Source organism: Rhinatrema bivittatum, chromosome 1 (genome assembly GCF_901001135.1).
Source record: "Rhinatrema bivittatum chromosome 1, aRhiBiv1.1, whole genome shotgun sequence".
NCBI lineage: Eukaryota > Metazoa > Chordata > Amphibia > Gymnophiona > Rhinatrematidae > Rhinatrema > Rhinatrema bivittatum.
In genome coordinates, this window is record NC_042615.1 from 241953464 (window position 1) to 241969467 (window position 16004).

Here is a 16004-nt window from a genome sequence, read left to right on the forward strand (position 1 = left end):
AAAAGTATGCAGGGACATCCAGGTGGCAGCCCTGCAAATCTCTTGCGGAGAGACCGATTGGCTCTCCGCCCAGGAAGTAGCTTGAGAACGCAGCGAGTGAGCCTTTAAGCCCTCCGGAATTGACAGACCTTGGCAGAGATAGCCGAGGAAATGGCTTCCTTCAATCATCGTGCAATAGTGGTCTTAGAAGCCGGCTTGCCCCGATTGGGACCACTCCAGAGGACAAAAAGATGGTCCGAGCCCCGAAAGTCATTGGTAACCTGAAGATACCTGAGTAGAACGCGTTTGACATCCAGTTTACGAAGGTCACCTCCAGCGGTACTCGCAATCTCGTCTGGAGAAAATGCAGGAAGCTCTACCGATTGATTGACATGGAAGGCGGACACCACTTTCGGAAGAAAAGAGGGCACCGTTTTGAGAGAGACACCGGAGTCAGAGATTCGCAAAAAGGGATCCCAACAGGACAACGCTTGAATCTCAGAGACCCGCCGAGCGGAGGCGATCGAAACAAGGAAAATAGTCTTGAGCGTAAGGTCCTTTACCGTAGCCTGACGGAGAGGTTCAAACGGAGCAGAACAGAGGGCCCGGAGGACCAGATTGAGACTCCATGAAGGACAAGTATTGCGAGCGGGTGGACACAGGTGTTTGACTCCCCTCAAAAACTGAACTACGTCCGGGTGAGCCGCTAAAGGATGACCATCGACCCGTCCGAGAAGACAGCCAAGAGCGGAAACTTGTACGCAGAGAAAACTGAAGGAGAGGCCATTGAAGAGACCCTCCTGTAAAAAAGAAAGAACTACTGAGACTGGGGCGGAGCTGAGACACCCGACTCCTCACAAACAGTCTTGAAGCCCTTCCACACGTGCACATAGGCTAGAGAAGTCGACTGCTTTCAGGCTCGAAGCAAGGTGGAGATGACCTCTTCCTTGTAGCCCTTACGTCTCAGATGCCGCCGTTCAAAAGCCAGGCCGCTAGACAGAAGCGATCGGGCTGGTCAAAATATATGGGCCCCTGCCGCAGTAGATGAGGAAGATGGCCCAGCCGCAGAGGACAGTCCTTTGCCAGGTTGACAAGATCTGCGAACCATGGCCTGCGAGGCCACTCGGGTGCTACCAGAACCACTGGTCCCCTGTGGAGTTCTATTCTCCTGAGAATCTTTCCCACTAGAGGCCACGGAGGAAACATGTATAGAAGGACATCTGCGGGCCAGGGAAGAGCCAAAGCATCCCTCCCTCTGAGCTGTGGTCCCTCCAGCGGCTGAAGAACCGATCGGCCTTGGCATTGTGCATGGTCGCCATTAAATCCAGGTGGGGCTGACCCCACCTTCTGAAGATCAGGTCCATGGCTGCTTCCGAGAGTTCCCACTCTCCCGGATTGAGCGATTGGCGACTGAGAAAATTTGCTTGAACATTTTCCTTGCCTGCAATGTGAGAGGCCGCCAGGCAATCCAGGTGTCGTTCCACCCAGGCAAAGAGACGGCTGGCTTCCAGGGCTACCAGGCGACTGCGGGCGCCCCCCTGACGATTGATGTACGACACGGTGGTGGAATTGTTGGACAGCACTCTTACCACTTTGCCGCATATGAGGGGCAAGAACTCCTGCAGAGCCAGATGCACCGCCCTGGCCTCCAGCCAATTGATGTGCCAGCGAGTCTGAATGGGTGACCATATCCCCTGAGTGGACTGGGACAGGGAGACCGCACCCCAGCCCGGAAGACTGGCATCTGTGGTCACTATCATCCATTGTGGAGACTGAAGGGGCATTCCCCGGAGAAGATGGGGGAGCGAAAGCCACCACTGCAAGTCGGCGATAGCAGAGGCTGAAAGAGGGAGGACCATGTGATGCTGTTCCGACACCGGCTGCCAACGTGATAGCAAAGCTTTCTGTAACGGTCGCATATGAGCAAAGGCCCAAGGGACTAGGTCGATGGTGGAACCCATGGACCCTAGGACCTGCAAGTAGTCCCAGGCCGTTGGAAGAGGCAGCGAGATCAAGTCCTGGATCTGGTCGATCAACTTGATGGCCCGCGCACGAGGCAAGAAGACTTTGCTGAGTCGGGTGTCGAAGTGGTCTCCCAGGAACTCTAATTTCTGGGAAGGCTGGAGGTTGCTTTTGGAATAATTCACTATCCACCCTAAAGACGCAAGGAGGGCCAATACCTGATCTATCACCTGTTTGCAGAGAACCTCCGACTTGGCCTGCATAAGCCAGTCGTCCAGATAGGGATGAACTAGAACACCTTCCTGACGAAGGGCTGCCACCACCACCACCATGATCTTGGTGAAGGTGCGAGGCGCGGTTGCGAGGTCGAATAGTAGGGCCTGAAACTGAAAGTCCCAATTGAGAATGTGGAAGCAAAGATACTTTTGATAATCGCGGTGGATCGGGATATGGAAGTACGCCTCCATCAGATCGAGCGAGGCGAGGAACTCTCCAGGGCTAACCGCCGCGATGACCATTCACATGCGAAAACGTGGGATTTTGAGGGCTTTGTTGACCCGTTTGAGGTCCAGGATCGGCTGAAAAGTCCCGTCCTTCTTGGGAACGACAAAGTAGATGGAATACTGGCCTACGCCAAGCTCTCTTTCCGGGACCGGGACAACTGCGCCCAGGCTCAGTAGTATGGTGATGGTTTGCTCCACCGCTTCTCGTTTGGAGCGCCCACAAGGGGAGAATAGGAAGAGATCCGGTAGTTCGCGGACAAGCTCGAAGGTGTACCCGTCTCATATAATGTCGAGGACCCACTGGTCTGACATGATCTTGACCTATTCATCGAAAAAAAGGGAGAGGCGACTGCCCAGAAACGGGATCGAGGAATGGGCCGGCTGACCTTCATTGAGTAGCAGGCTTTGGGGTGGTGCGCGTGGGCTGGCCCTCACGTAAAGGCCGACGTCCATGAAAGGGCTGCGACCAAGACTGAGACCGGGAAGAATAACCCCTCATGGCACCACCCTGTCCGTGTGGGGTATACCATCTCTGTCCCTGGAAACGAGGACGGGAGGGTGTGAAGGAGCGTGCTGGTCTCGGCTGATCCTCCGGGAGCTTATGGACCTTATTATCCCCCAAGGAATCCATGAGCTTCTCCAGGTCCTCACCAAACAGCAACCGTGCCTTGGAGGACGGGTCAGCCGACCAATTGCGTAGCCAAAGGAGTTGCCTAGCTGACACCGCCAAGGCCATCGCTTTTGCCTGGACACGGAGGAAGTCGTAGAGCGCATCAGCCCCAAAGGCGATGACAGCTTCTAAACACTCCGCTTGCTCCACTTCTGCAGACGGAAAATCCTGGGCCCCGAGTAGCTGTTGGGTCCATTTAAGACCTGCTCGCAACATGAGACTGCTGCAGGCAGTCGCGCGGACCCCCAGGGCCAGGACCTCGAAAATGCGTTTCATGTGCGCTTCAAGCTTGCGGTCCTGCCCGTCCTTCAGGGCTGTCGATCCCTCCACCGGGATGGTAGTGTGTTTGGTGACCGCAGAAATGTAGGAATCCACAGAGGGATTTCTCAGGATTTCCAAACCGCCCTCCGGGAGGGGGTATAGCTTGTCCATAGTGCGCCCCACCTGGAGTCCCACTTCAGGAGCCTCCCATTCCCACAGGAGCAATAGCTTGTGCATGGGATGAAATGGAAAAGCGCTTGCCGGAGCCCTGAATCCCGCCAGGACCGGGTCCATATTTTTAGGCAAGGAGTCTGTGAGGGTATCTGCAGAGGGCGCCTCCAACCCCAATTCCTGGAGGACAAAGGGGATGAAGGGCTCTAACTCCTCCCTTTGGAACATACGGAGGGCCCTGGGGTCATCCCCTTCCAGGGGAGGGAGGATAGCTGTGGAATCAGAACGGGGGTCGGGGTCTGGGAGGACTGGGTCCACCGGGGGCATACCCGGGACCACCCACACCCGAAGGGACCCCCTGGGGTTCCACAGCCAGGCCATAAGTCAATGGCGTGGAGCGAGGAATTTTTGCAGGGGGGGGGGGGGTTCCCACTCCTCCTGCAGGCTAGCTAGGTAGGATTTATGCATAAGCAAAACAAATTCCAGAGAAAAACGGGTCCTGGAACTCCTGGGGGGGAGGGGCAGCGGGGGTGGTAGCTCCAAAAAATTTGGCTCCCCAGCCCCAGGCAGCTCCGAAACGGGAGCTGCTGAAAAATCCAAGATGGCCACCATTCCTGGGCTTTGCAGACCCGGGAACGGCCTGGCCATGCGTTGGGGATTCAATCCCCGGGCTAAATTTGCCTGCCCTGTGGAGGAGGGGCCTTCCCCACCCGGCAGGCAGGCAAAGTCCCTCAGCCCACAAGCAAGGCAGGCTGCCGGCCGCGGCATTGCAGAAGCCGCACTGAGAGAAAAAAAAGTCTAAAAATAAAAATGATTGGCAGCCCGCCAGCAGGAGTGAAGCAGGGGAGGAACCTGCTGACTCCTGCCTGTCTGGCTGCCGGTTCGAGCCCCCTGAACACAAAAAAATAAAATTATAAAAAATAATTTACAAGTGCTGGAAAAGTTTACAATTTAACTTTTAAAACTTTTTTTTTAACTGAGCACAACCCTGGGCTCTAAACCCCCTCGGCAGCCAGAGGAGGGGGAGATGAGAACTGGACCACCAGTCTCGGTCCCCACACCGGGAAGCACAGACAGACTCAGGCTATGCAGCGCACAAGGGGCTAAGCCCCCCTGAGTCCGGCAAGAGCTAGGAGACGGTACCTTCTCCTGTACAAGAAAAAGAATCCTAACGGATCTACTTTATTATTTCTATGAAAAGAAAAAACAGCTAAGAATTAAGTACTTGCTTGATCCAAAAAAGATAAGGATAGCCGGCTAAGAAGCCGAATCAGGAGACAGACAAATACTGAAGGGTTACAGGATGGGCTGTCCTCATATAGGGCACCTTTTCAGTTTTAGTCTGTCTCCACCTGCTGGAAAGGAGGCTCAACCCAAGGTCTGGACTGATCCGGGTACGTACAGGGAAGGAAAGATTGCAATTCAGACAAAATTTTATTGGAATCTCATTCCATTTGGAAAATACCGGGAGGGGGGGGGGGGGGAAGATACCCATTGGGCCTACGCTTAGGCCTGAAACCGAGGCCTCGTATAGGGAATAGGTCGAGATCCAAAGCAGGGGCACTGGCCTACATCAGAGCACAATGCCACTGCCTCGACCTAGGCCTGAAGCTGGGGCCTCACACCTAGGCATAGGCAGTGGTCTATGACCGAGCAGGATACGAGGGCCTCAGCTGAGACCTAAGCAAAGGCTCAGGTCCAGGAAATTTCCCGCCCCCCACTTACCTTATCCGTCTGGATTCCGATGCCATGTCTAGATTCAGTCCAGATGCCTGTGCCTCGGCCCAAGCCCAGGCTGACTCCTGACTTGGAACCAAGGTCTTGACGCTTGGGCCTCCATCTAAGCCAAAGCCCAGCCCAAGGCCCGACACTGGGGCCCGAACCGGAGGTTGGTCCCAAAGCCTAGGCCAGGCCTAGAGGCCCGGGCCCGATGCCTGGGACACGACCCAGCCCATAGACCAAGTCCCAACGCCTAGGCCTCTGCCCAGGCTTCATAGGTCTGCCGTCTTCTTTCTTCAAATGATAACATTTGCTGGGAACGTGCCGGAGTAAATTAACTCCGGAGCATCCTTCTCAGCAGAGTGCCATTTTTGTGTACAGCAGGTCAGTTAACTGCTGTACAACAAATGGCTCCCTCTGAGAAGGATGCGCCAGACTTAATTTACTCCAGCACGTCTCCAGCGAACATCATCATTTGAAGAATCAGACGACAGACCTATGAGGCCTGGACTCTGGCAGCTGGGTCTGGGCCTGACCCTGGTCCCAGGACGAGGTCTAGGCTTTGGGACCTAGCTTCCGGACTGGGTCCTGGCATCGGATCTGAGCCCTGGGGTGTCAGGACCAGGCCTCCAAGCCTGGGCCTTGCGTAGAGCCTAGGTCGATGTCAAAATTAATGCTAGAGAACTGATTAAGATACAGTAAGATGAATTTTTAACTTACCTGTTAAATTTCCTTTCCTTTATTCCTGCCACACCAGTCCAAACAATTGGGTTATACTTCCCTACTGATGTCACCATGTCTGTGAGATCACCTGCTGAAATAACTCTGTAGAGAAAAGCAGCTGTGCAGGCTCTTTTGTGCCTCAGGGAAAATACATAGCGCTCATGGAGCTTCCCTGTTCATTTATCGGCGAGAATGAAAGAAGTAGAGAGCCTGGCACACGATTTCTTATTTATTTTTGGTACAAAGCATCAGTAAAATGGCTGCTGATCCAGCCAAAACGAAGTGCTGACCAGTTCCTGTTCTGTGTACAGCAGCACTGCCTTCCACCATACTGGCCAGGGCTTGAGTTAGGAAGCTCACCTAGTTTTAGTTTTGGCAGGGTGCTGGCCCTCCACAGATCATACTCGCTCGCCTGGTGACACCCTAACCACTGTGACTTACCAGTGGCGCTGTGCCTCTCTTTGTTCACAGCCATATCAGAAGCAAGCAAAGGGAGAGAGAGGACAGTCATCAATTCAGACTCCCTGACCAAGTCCACACCTGACACTACCATAGGAGAGGAGTGGGCAAACGTTTTTATTTTTTTTTTAATTGAGGCCACGTTACTAGCTCCCATTTGTAACAAGCAGTGGTGTGATGTCCCCATAGAGCTTCTTGGGGGTGTCCCCTTAGACTGTTTGGGCCCCTTTAATGCTTTCTCCCTTGCATAACTCACTCCTCCTCACTTACACACTCCCCATCTCTCTCTCTTAAACATGCTCTATCCTTTCATCACACACGTCTCTCTCCCTTTCTCTCTCATACACTCTCTCACTCACTTTACTTTCTTGCTTACACATGCTCTCTCCTCCTTTTCCTTTCTCTCTCACCCACATCTCTCTGTTACTCAATAAGCCTCGGCAAGAGAATTTTGCTCTAAATTCCATTCTTCTCTGCCCCTCAAACCTTTCCCAGTTATGTGCAGCCAGTTTATGTGGCACATAACAGCTCCATTTTACTATCCCCAAATAACATATCTGAGTTTTTCCATGAAAAGCACCAGGCACAGCAAATGTATGAATCAGACCCCACACTGTTTAACAGCCTTCAGTTCATAATGACATTGCACCTAGTATTGTACACTACAATAATTGATGTACAGCCTTGTTTTCCTATAACACCCAAGCTCAGCCTTGCAGATAGCACCGATTATTCTAAATACATTTTACCTTTCATTGAGAAGGTGGGGTCAAGAATCTGCTGAAGAAAGATTTGCACATGGGGAGACAGAACTTGCACCCAGAGTTGAAAGGGTGCGGTGCGGCCTGTGTGCTATGAGGTTCAGTCACTGGCTGCTGCATTTTGTTTACTGAGGAGTTCACATGGGTAGATGAAATGGTGAGTGTCTATGTGTGGAAGTTTATGCTAAAGGCAGCTGCAGGAGATGTGAGTTGACTGCTAAGACAGAGCTGGCGGTGCTTCTAAGAAGGCTCTGAATGTTCTTTCGGGCCTCTCCTTTTGCCCTTCAAAGACCAGGGATAATATCCATGCTGATCCACAACCCTAGGCAGCCCCTTTCCACCTGCCCGCTCTTTGCTTCTCTTCTTGCTGTGGCTCCAAGCTCCATAGGATGACTGCACATGGGGAGACAGAAGCAGCAGCTTTTTGCCTCTGCTGCCGGGAATGGAGCAACTGCTCCTCCTCCGCAGCAGCAGCAGCAATAGGAGCAGGTCATCCAGGATGCCAATGCAATGCCGCTCTCCTCCAGCAGCCCAATGTTATCAACAATGGCTCACGTCGCGTGCACGTCATTATGGGCTATCGCTGATGACATCAGGATGCTGGAGGATGGCAGCATGCCAATCATACAGGGAACATGCAGAAGGTAGGCGGGTTGATTTTGGTCCATGGCCTATAGTTTGCCCACCCTGCAATAATGACTGGGAGGCAGTCCAGGGCAGAGGCTGTACTGCAAGTTTTTGTTGTTTTTTTAAAAATAAATTTTACTGTCTTCCCATTGCTCTCTAAGAACAGAGGGAGTGTGTGCTGTCAATAGCTCCTGCTACTAGACCCACCAAGAGAACAAAGTTACCAGGGACTACCCATGCTTGTTCCAGTTCCATTGGTGTGGGAACTCAGACCCCCAACCGAGTCCATTCCCAAGGGGGAAGGGAGAATCCATCCCAAGAGGGCCATTGCCTATGCTCCCTCCACTGGGAACATCCTATTCCTAGCTGCAGCTGAAGACTAAAAAATACTGAAGGCTGCACCAGATCCCTATATAAGAGGAGTGATGGCAGCTTTCAGCTTTTATTCTCGGTCTCCATCTAATGGCAGGGAGAAATAACCCTCTTAACTGGACTGGTTTGGCAGGGATAAGGAAGCAACCCTTGAATATGTAGGAAGAAATTATCCACAAACTGATCAATTTTGTGAACATCCCCATCATTTTCAACTACCATCCTGATGATAGCATCCCTCTAATCCTGGCCACAAATGTTTCCATTATAGTAGCAAACAGGGGCAACCGGAGACAACAGTGTCTGGTATCTACTTAACTGAAAGTCTGGGATAGTACTCATTCCCTTTAACCAGCAATAATTGGGTAAATTATCTGGGCCAATTGGTCTTTTTATGCCATCATCTACATTACTATATGACTTTTAAATCTTTATAGAGACTACTGATCCATCTAAGAATATTGAGCCCAACCCCCAGCAATTCCATTCAACCCTATGAAAAGAATTGTCAGCGTCTAACAAGCGAATAGCCTCCCTTTTACTTCATGGACATTCGTCAAGGTACAAATAATATTGAAGACAACCACAAACGTTTTTCTAAAAATATTTTAGAAACATGACACTTAAACAAACATGTTTTTATTAAATCATTTAGACTTGAAAGAAGTCACAATATTCAATGCACTTGATAATTTTTGCAATAAGTGCTTCCTGTACACTACCAACCCAATGGATTGATTCTGCATTATTATAAATAAAAATGAACATATTTACAGTGAAATCAGGCATTAGATGCTTATTACTTGGTTCAACAAAAATGCCAATAATTAACTTTTTTTTTTAAAAGTTAAAAATCTAGAAGATTAAACAGGTCACTTTAAGATTTCATTATACTTTGTTTCATCATTGTAAGATTTTCATTTTCATAATGTGCTTATTGTTTCTCTAATAAAGTATAGTAAAGCAGTACACCAGTATCTATCATCCCTTCTTCTTTTCTAGATGTCTGGTTTTTGTTAATGAAAAATACATTTTACTTTCTCTAAAGCTGTCTAAGAGGCAAAAATTACATATATGTGACAAAAAAGACCAATTTCTACACAAAAAATCTGATAGTATGATACTGCTGGGGTATTCACCCTTCAAAAATAGTGTGACTTGTACTTTACACATTACAACAAAATGGAATCATAGTTCTTTCGAATGCTTGTCGGAAGTACCTTCCACTTCCAAAGACAGAAACGTATTTAGGACTACATAATTCATCAGGAATTTTGTGACTGATTTAATCTATAAAAATAGATATCTATTTACATCTTATGAATTTAGCTTCAATCTTATCAGACAAGTGGACATTAGCAAGAAAAAAGTTTAACAAGCTGGTAAACCGTGTTACTTGTGCCTGAAAGAACAGCTGACTGTGATGGAAGGAGAAAGTCTGAAGAATTAATTCATTTGGATACTGGTCTCTACCAGAAAATAAACCCAACTTTATAAGCAAGATGATTTGCCAAAACCTTGATACCAATACTTTGTGTCAATCAAACTAAATACCATTATGAAAAAGTAAATGTCACCAAAGCAAGTTTGCCACACATTTTCTGAAAATGTCTTGTGCACATTCTTAGGCCGTGTTAATCTCCTGAAGGCCACTGTGCCTTATTTACTGGGCTGCCGAGTGTGTATAATTCCAGATGTACTCATTGTCCGTGACCTCTGTCTGAGCACCTGTTTCCCTGGAAGTTCCAAATCTTCAAATAATGGACTTTCTATGATGTCTACAGCCTCAGGTCTTTCATTAGGATTTGGAGAAAGCATGTGTTTTACCATGCTGTGCTAAAAAATCAAAAACAAACAAAATCCCTCACTTTTCATTGTACATTCTGCACCACATTTATACAACAGTATGCGTCTGAGAAAGAGGAACATGAAGCAGAACACACTATTACATTTCCACAGGAACCACAGAAGACTTAAACACATATACGTTGAAGGGCTAAGAAGCAAACGATACAGAAATGTTAGGTAATCAGAAGGATGGACTAGATGGACCATTGGTCCTCTTCCTACCTAAACAACTGTGTAACTACATCATGAAAATGAATGCTTCAAAGGACTTCTAGTTTCATTTTTTGTCACATACATCAACTTTTAAATGTGTTTACAAACCAATCCAGACATTCTATGCAGCAAATATTTGGCCTTGTATTATTTTATAAGTTTTGATGGAAAAGTATGAAATCTCTTGGGGTTTTTTTTTTTTTTTTTAGTTTGTATGCAGCTAAAAACAAATTGCAGCAGCTGTTTAAATCCTGCAGTCCAAGGAATCAAAAAACTTGCAAGGGTATACAATAATACCACCATGAAGCAATATAAATTAGTCTCCCATGGAAAAAACACTAAAATGGTCTACTTATTAAAAATAGTCCACTTACTACTTAACTTTTTTTTTTTTTAATTTTAATTTATTATTTTTATATACCGACATTCGATCTCAATCGAGATATCACACCGGTTTTACATTCAGGTACTGTAAGTATTTCTCTATCCCCAGAGGGCTTACAATCTAAGTTTTTGTACCTGAGGCAATGGAGGGTAAAGTGACTTGCCCAAGGTCACAAGGAGAGACAGCAGGACTTGAGCAATCTATTGTGATGTTCAGAGGAGTTGTAACTTCTTAAGCAATTAAATCCATGGGAGGTCTCAACTCAACACTGTCAATGTTTTGACAATAAAAAATATCTGCTTCAGGGGCCAATAAAGGTGGTTCGCAGTTTTAGCATACTAGGACATGGCTGCTGTTCAACAAGCCATCTCATCAAGTGGTTCTGACCACAGATACTTCTCTCAGGGGTGGGAAGCCCATATACGAGGTCTACAAATACAAGGCCTATGATCCCCTAAAGAAAATCACCTATCCAATCAATCTGCTGGAGTTAAACTATAAAGCTGGTCTTGTCAGCCTTCTAATAGTTATCCTTGTACAAATGAATAACCAGGTGACCTTATTTTGTGTCACCAAGCAAAATTAACAGGCTCCTTCTAATCACTTAGAAACATGGCAGAAAAAGACCTTATAGCCTATCCAGTCTGCCTACCCGTCCAATTAATTTAGCATTATAATTCTCATCACTTCCTTAAAGATCCCCTGTATTTATCTTATGCTTTCTTGAATTCAGATACTGTTTTTGCCTCCACCACTTCCACTGGGAGGCTATTCCACACAATCCACCACCCTCTCTATAAAGAAATATTTCCTAAGATGACTCCTGAGTCTACCTCCTTTCAACGTCATTTCATGATCCCTTGTTCTAGAGCAGTAGTTCCCAACCCTGTCCTGGGGACCCCCTAGCCATTCGGGTTTTCAGAATATCCACAATGAATATACATGAGAGAAAATGTGCATGTTATGGAGTCAGTGCATGCAAATTTTCTCTCATGCATGTTCATTGGGTATATCCTGAAAACCCAACTGGCTTGGGGGTCCCCAGAACAGGGTTGGGAATCACTGTTCTAGAGCCTCCTTTCTATTGAAAAAGGCTCACCACCTCCTGTGCATGGAAACCTTTGAAATATTTGAATATCTCTATCATATCTCCCCTATCTCGTTTTTCCTCTAGGGTATACATGTTTAGACCTTTTAAGTCTATCCTCATATGCTTTAGAATAAAGACCACTGACCATTTTAGTTGCCACCCTCTGAACCGACTCCATCCTGTTTATATCCTTTTGAAGGTGCAGTCTCCAGAATTGTACACAGTATTCCAAGTGAGCTCTCATCAGAGACCTATACAGGGGCAATATCACCTTCCTTTTTCTGCTGATCATTCCTCTCCCTATGCAGCCAAGCATCTTTCTGGGTTTTACCGCCACTTTTCCCACCTGTTTGCCATTTTAAGATCATCAGATACAATTATTCTTAGATCCCGTTCTTCCCTTGTGCTTAGAAGAATTTCACCTCCAATACTATACTTTTCTCTTGGGTGTTTGCACCTTAAATGATTTACTCTGCATTTTTTAGCATTAAATCTTAGCTGCCAGATTGTTGACCATTCCCCTCAAGCTTTGCTAGATCCCTCCTCATGTTTTCCACTCCTTCCTGGCTGTCCACCCTGTTACAGATTTTGGTATCATTGGCAAAATGAAAAACCTTTCCCCGACAACCCTTCCATTATGTTGCTCATAAAACTGTTGAAAAGAACTGGTCCAAGGACCAATCCCCGAGGCACACCGCTAGTAACAACCCCCTCTTCAGAGAAAACACCATTTACCACTATCCTTTATCACATCCCACTCAGCCAATTTCTAACCCAGTTAGTCACTCTAGGATCCATACCAAGGACGTACAATTTATTTATTGTCTTCTGTGTGGAACTGTGTCAAAGGCCTTGCTGAAATTCAAGTACACTACGTCTAGCACTCTCCCTTGATCCAGCTCTTTGGTCATTCAATCAAAGAAATTGATCAGATTTGTCTGACAAGATTCTCAGGTAAAACCATGCTGCCTCGGATCTTGCAATCCATTGGCTCCAAGAATTACACTATCCTCTGTTTTAGCAGAGATTCCATTCGTTTTCTCACCACAGAGGTCAGACTATCCGGCCTTTAGTTCCCAGCCTCCTCTTTACTTCCACTTTTGTGAACAGGAACCACATCGCCCTTTTCCAGTCCTCTGGAACTACTCCAGACTCTAAAGAAGCATTGGAAGCGTCAGCCAGAGGAGCTGCCAGGACAGCTCTAACTTCCCTTGGTACACTTAGATGTATCGCCTTATCTACTTTAAGTTTCGTTAGCTCCTCATGAACACATTGTTCTGAAAATCAATCGAGATTTACCTCACTTCCAATCTTATTTGAGTTTGTTTTATGTGTCCTGCTCCAGTTCCTTCCACAGAGAACACTGAACAGAAATATTTGTTAAGCAATTTTGCTTTTTACTCATAGCCTCTACTTATTCCTCCCCTTCACCTTTGAGACTCACAATGCCACTTTTGCACTTCCTTCTATCACTAACATATCTAAAAAAAAAAAAAATAAATAAAAGTCTTGTACCCCCGTTTTACTGTATTTGCTACTTTTTCTTCTATTTGAATTTTTGCGATATCAATTTTTCCAGATAATATCACCTGCCTTCCTCTTTCTGCATCTCTTGTAGTTTATAAATGCTAACCTTTTCTCCCTTACATTTTCAGCTACTTCTTCAGAAAACCATGTCTTTTTTTCTCTTCCCTTTATTTATATTACTAACAAAAATGTTAGTTGCCCTTATTATATCTCCTTTTAGTTTTTCCCACTGACCTTCTATAGAAACGAAATCCTAGACTAGTATTAACCTCAGATCTCTCATATCCATCTGTTCCAGATGCACAAAGAAAAGGGTTTGTCTGAGAGTTGAACCCAAGACCTCTTGTAGCCATACGCCTATACCAAAGAGCCACTGTGTCTAGAAGCCATAAGAACTGGGCAATGGGCTATAATCACAATACTTTTCTCTGTGTAACCTACTAGCAGAGAGCATGCTAGCAGACAATCTGAGCAGAATACTAGACCCACAAGAATGGTCCTGAAGCAATCAAGTGACGATCTTCCAGTTGTAGGGCACTCCAGACATAGATGTTTGCTATCTAGTGCAACAAGAAAGTTTGAGAGTTTTGCTCAAGAAGCCTTTCTGATTCAATGATGTATTCTTGTTTCAATGGGGGACAGGCTTCCAATATGCCTCCCCCCAATACCGTTAATATCAAAATCTCCGGCCAAATTAAAAGAGAAACAGGGAATGCTAATTCTAATAGCCCCAGCCTGGCCCAGGCAAGAATGTTTCCCCCTGCTCCTACAGCTCTCTATCAAAGAACAGATTCATCTTCCTCCTTTGCCAAACCTAATCTCCCCGGTTCATGGAACAATCTTCATCCAAACACTGCTATGCTGGCACCGACCATATGGATGTAGAAAGAACAATAATTTCTTCGCTTGGCTGTCAAAGGAGGTAGCCCAGGCACTCCTATAGTCCAAGAAACAGTCTACTAGACCTGGAAAATGTTTTCCAAGTGGTATGCCAACGTTAACCTCTGCCTTTTCTCCTTGACTATTTACTTCTTTGTCTAAATTAGAATGTAAGACAAATTCCTGGAGTAGGGAATGATGGCGTCTTCTCTGCTCTTGGTTAAACGCTTCATGAAGGGTCTGCTTAATGTGAAACTCCCCCTCCTGTGAAACCACCACATGGGTTTGCTGGTAAACATGCTTACAGCATCACACATAGTCTAAATTCTGCCTCTCGTATCATCTCTGGCTCATATACAAAGGACCATATTAAACCAGTCCTTTATTCACTTTACAGGTTCCTGATACAGTGGAGAATCAAGTACAAAGCAGCCAAGCTGAAGTCAGCAGATGTTGCCCTATTTTCTTCTATCAGACTGTGATAAAAGATAATCTAGTACATTCACCAAAGTCTTCTCCACACCCAAACATTGCAAAACATTAGGAGGAGGTTGTGAAGGGGGATTCCCATACAAATCCAAACCAGCATCTACCTCTCAAAGACAACACTTCTTCTACCACCAAGGGAATCTGAGACAGCAGACACCTGAGTTGTGGCCGCACATGGCAAAAGATACTCTTCTCTCCAGTCTCAAATATCCAGCTGAAAATACAGACACTGTGGATTCAATCATCACTCCTGATCTCTCCGACAAATCCAAGCAACCAGCTACATGCACAGATGCCAATCGACAACATCCTTGCTGTCCTGTATATACTCTGCACTTCTTCCTGCAGCTTCCCTTCCCCCCCTGGAAAAAAAACTCCACTACAGCAAGAAACTCCTCATCTAACTGAGAAAGACACCAGTCTACCGCTAAACCTTGGGGAGTAGAAGTGGCTTATAACAACTTCACAGAAAACTCTAGTAAATTAAATACAGATGGAAGGTCCTGTTTTGGGCACTTGGTGACCAGGTGAGCACTGGAGGAAGAAGCTGAAAAGCTTCAATTCCCCAGCTCCCTAGATAGTAACCCCAAAAAGCTTCTCTTCATTTGAAAGGGGAGAAATGAAAGCTGGTGTTTCTCAGCCAAAAAAATTAAATATTTTCTTTCCTCTTAGCCATTAAACAAATAGGTCAGGAAAGAAAACTGTGAGGAAAGCTGAGAAGCACATTCTGCACAACCATCTCAGACCCATTGCCTTTCTTTATAAAGTTAATAGAGTAAAAAATGCAATCACAGGAGGTGATGTTTAAACAAAAATTACCTCTTGAACATATTTCTGGCTGAACAGCTGTGGAAACATCAAACTTCTCACTTCAGTTAATATCTGAAAGGACACAAAAGTTCATTAATGTTTCACTGCCTTTTGCATACTTCCACCCCCAAGTAAAATGTATTTATTGCGATTTCTCTTGCTCCTTCCAAAGAAATGTGCCTGAAGTGGGTTACAGCATATAAAAATAATTATACATAAATACAGATCAAAAGTAATCATAAATATATAGTTAAATGAGGCTGTGGTTCTTTACTGAACTCTTTGTACACTAATAATAATCTTTATATAGTGCATTGATATATACTTGAAGCGATGGAATTTGATGGATAAATAGTGTAGCTGTCTCCTTTCAATGTTTGCAATATTTAAATGTTTTTGTTTGAAAATAAAGAGTTCCTGTTCATACCCTAGATCAGTCCATACAAGTAGGGTTTGCATCCCTACCAGCAGATGGAGACAGAGAGCTAAAAACTTTGAGGCACTGCTACATAACCAAGAGTGTCACCTGCAGTCCCTCAGTATTTCTCTGTCTCTA

At 46.1% G+C, this 16004-nt stretch overlaps 1 protein-coding gene across 2 annotated transcripts in view; it reads right to left on the reverse strand.

Annotated features, from left to right (window-relative positions):
- Positions 1-8830: 8830 nt before the first annotated feature.
- Positions 8831-16004, reverse strand: part of EIF2AK3 (eukaryotic translation initiation factor 2 alpha kinase 3) — a 168958-nt gene continuing 161784 nt past the window's right edge. For both annotated transcript variants that reach the window (XM_029593131.1, XM_029593121.1), the window contains exons 16-17: positions 15458-15520; positions 8831-10043 (exon numbers count right to left, since the gene is read on the reverse strand). In XM_029593131.1, the coding sequence (XP_029448991.1) occupies positions 9867-10043; positions 15458-15520 (240 nt within the window). In that variant the 3' untranslated portion in view covers positions 8831-9866. The remainder of the gene's footprint in view (positions 10044-15457; positions 15521-16004) is intronic.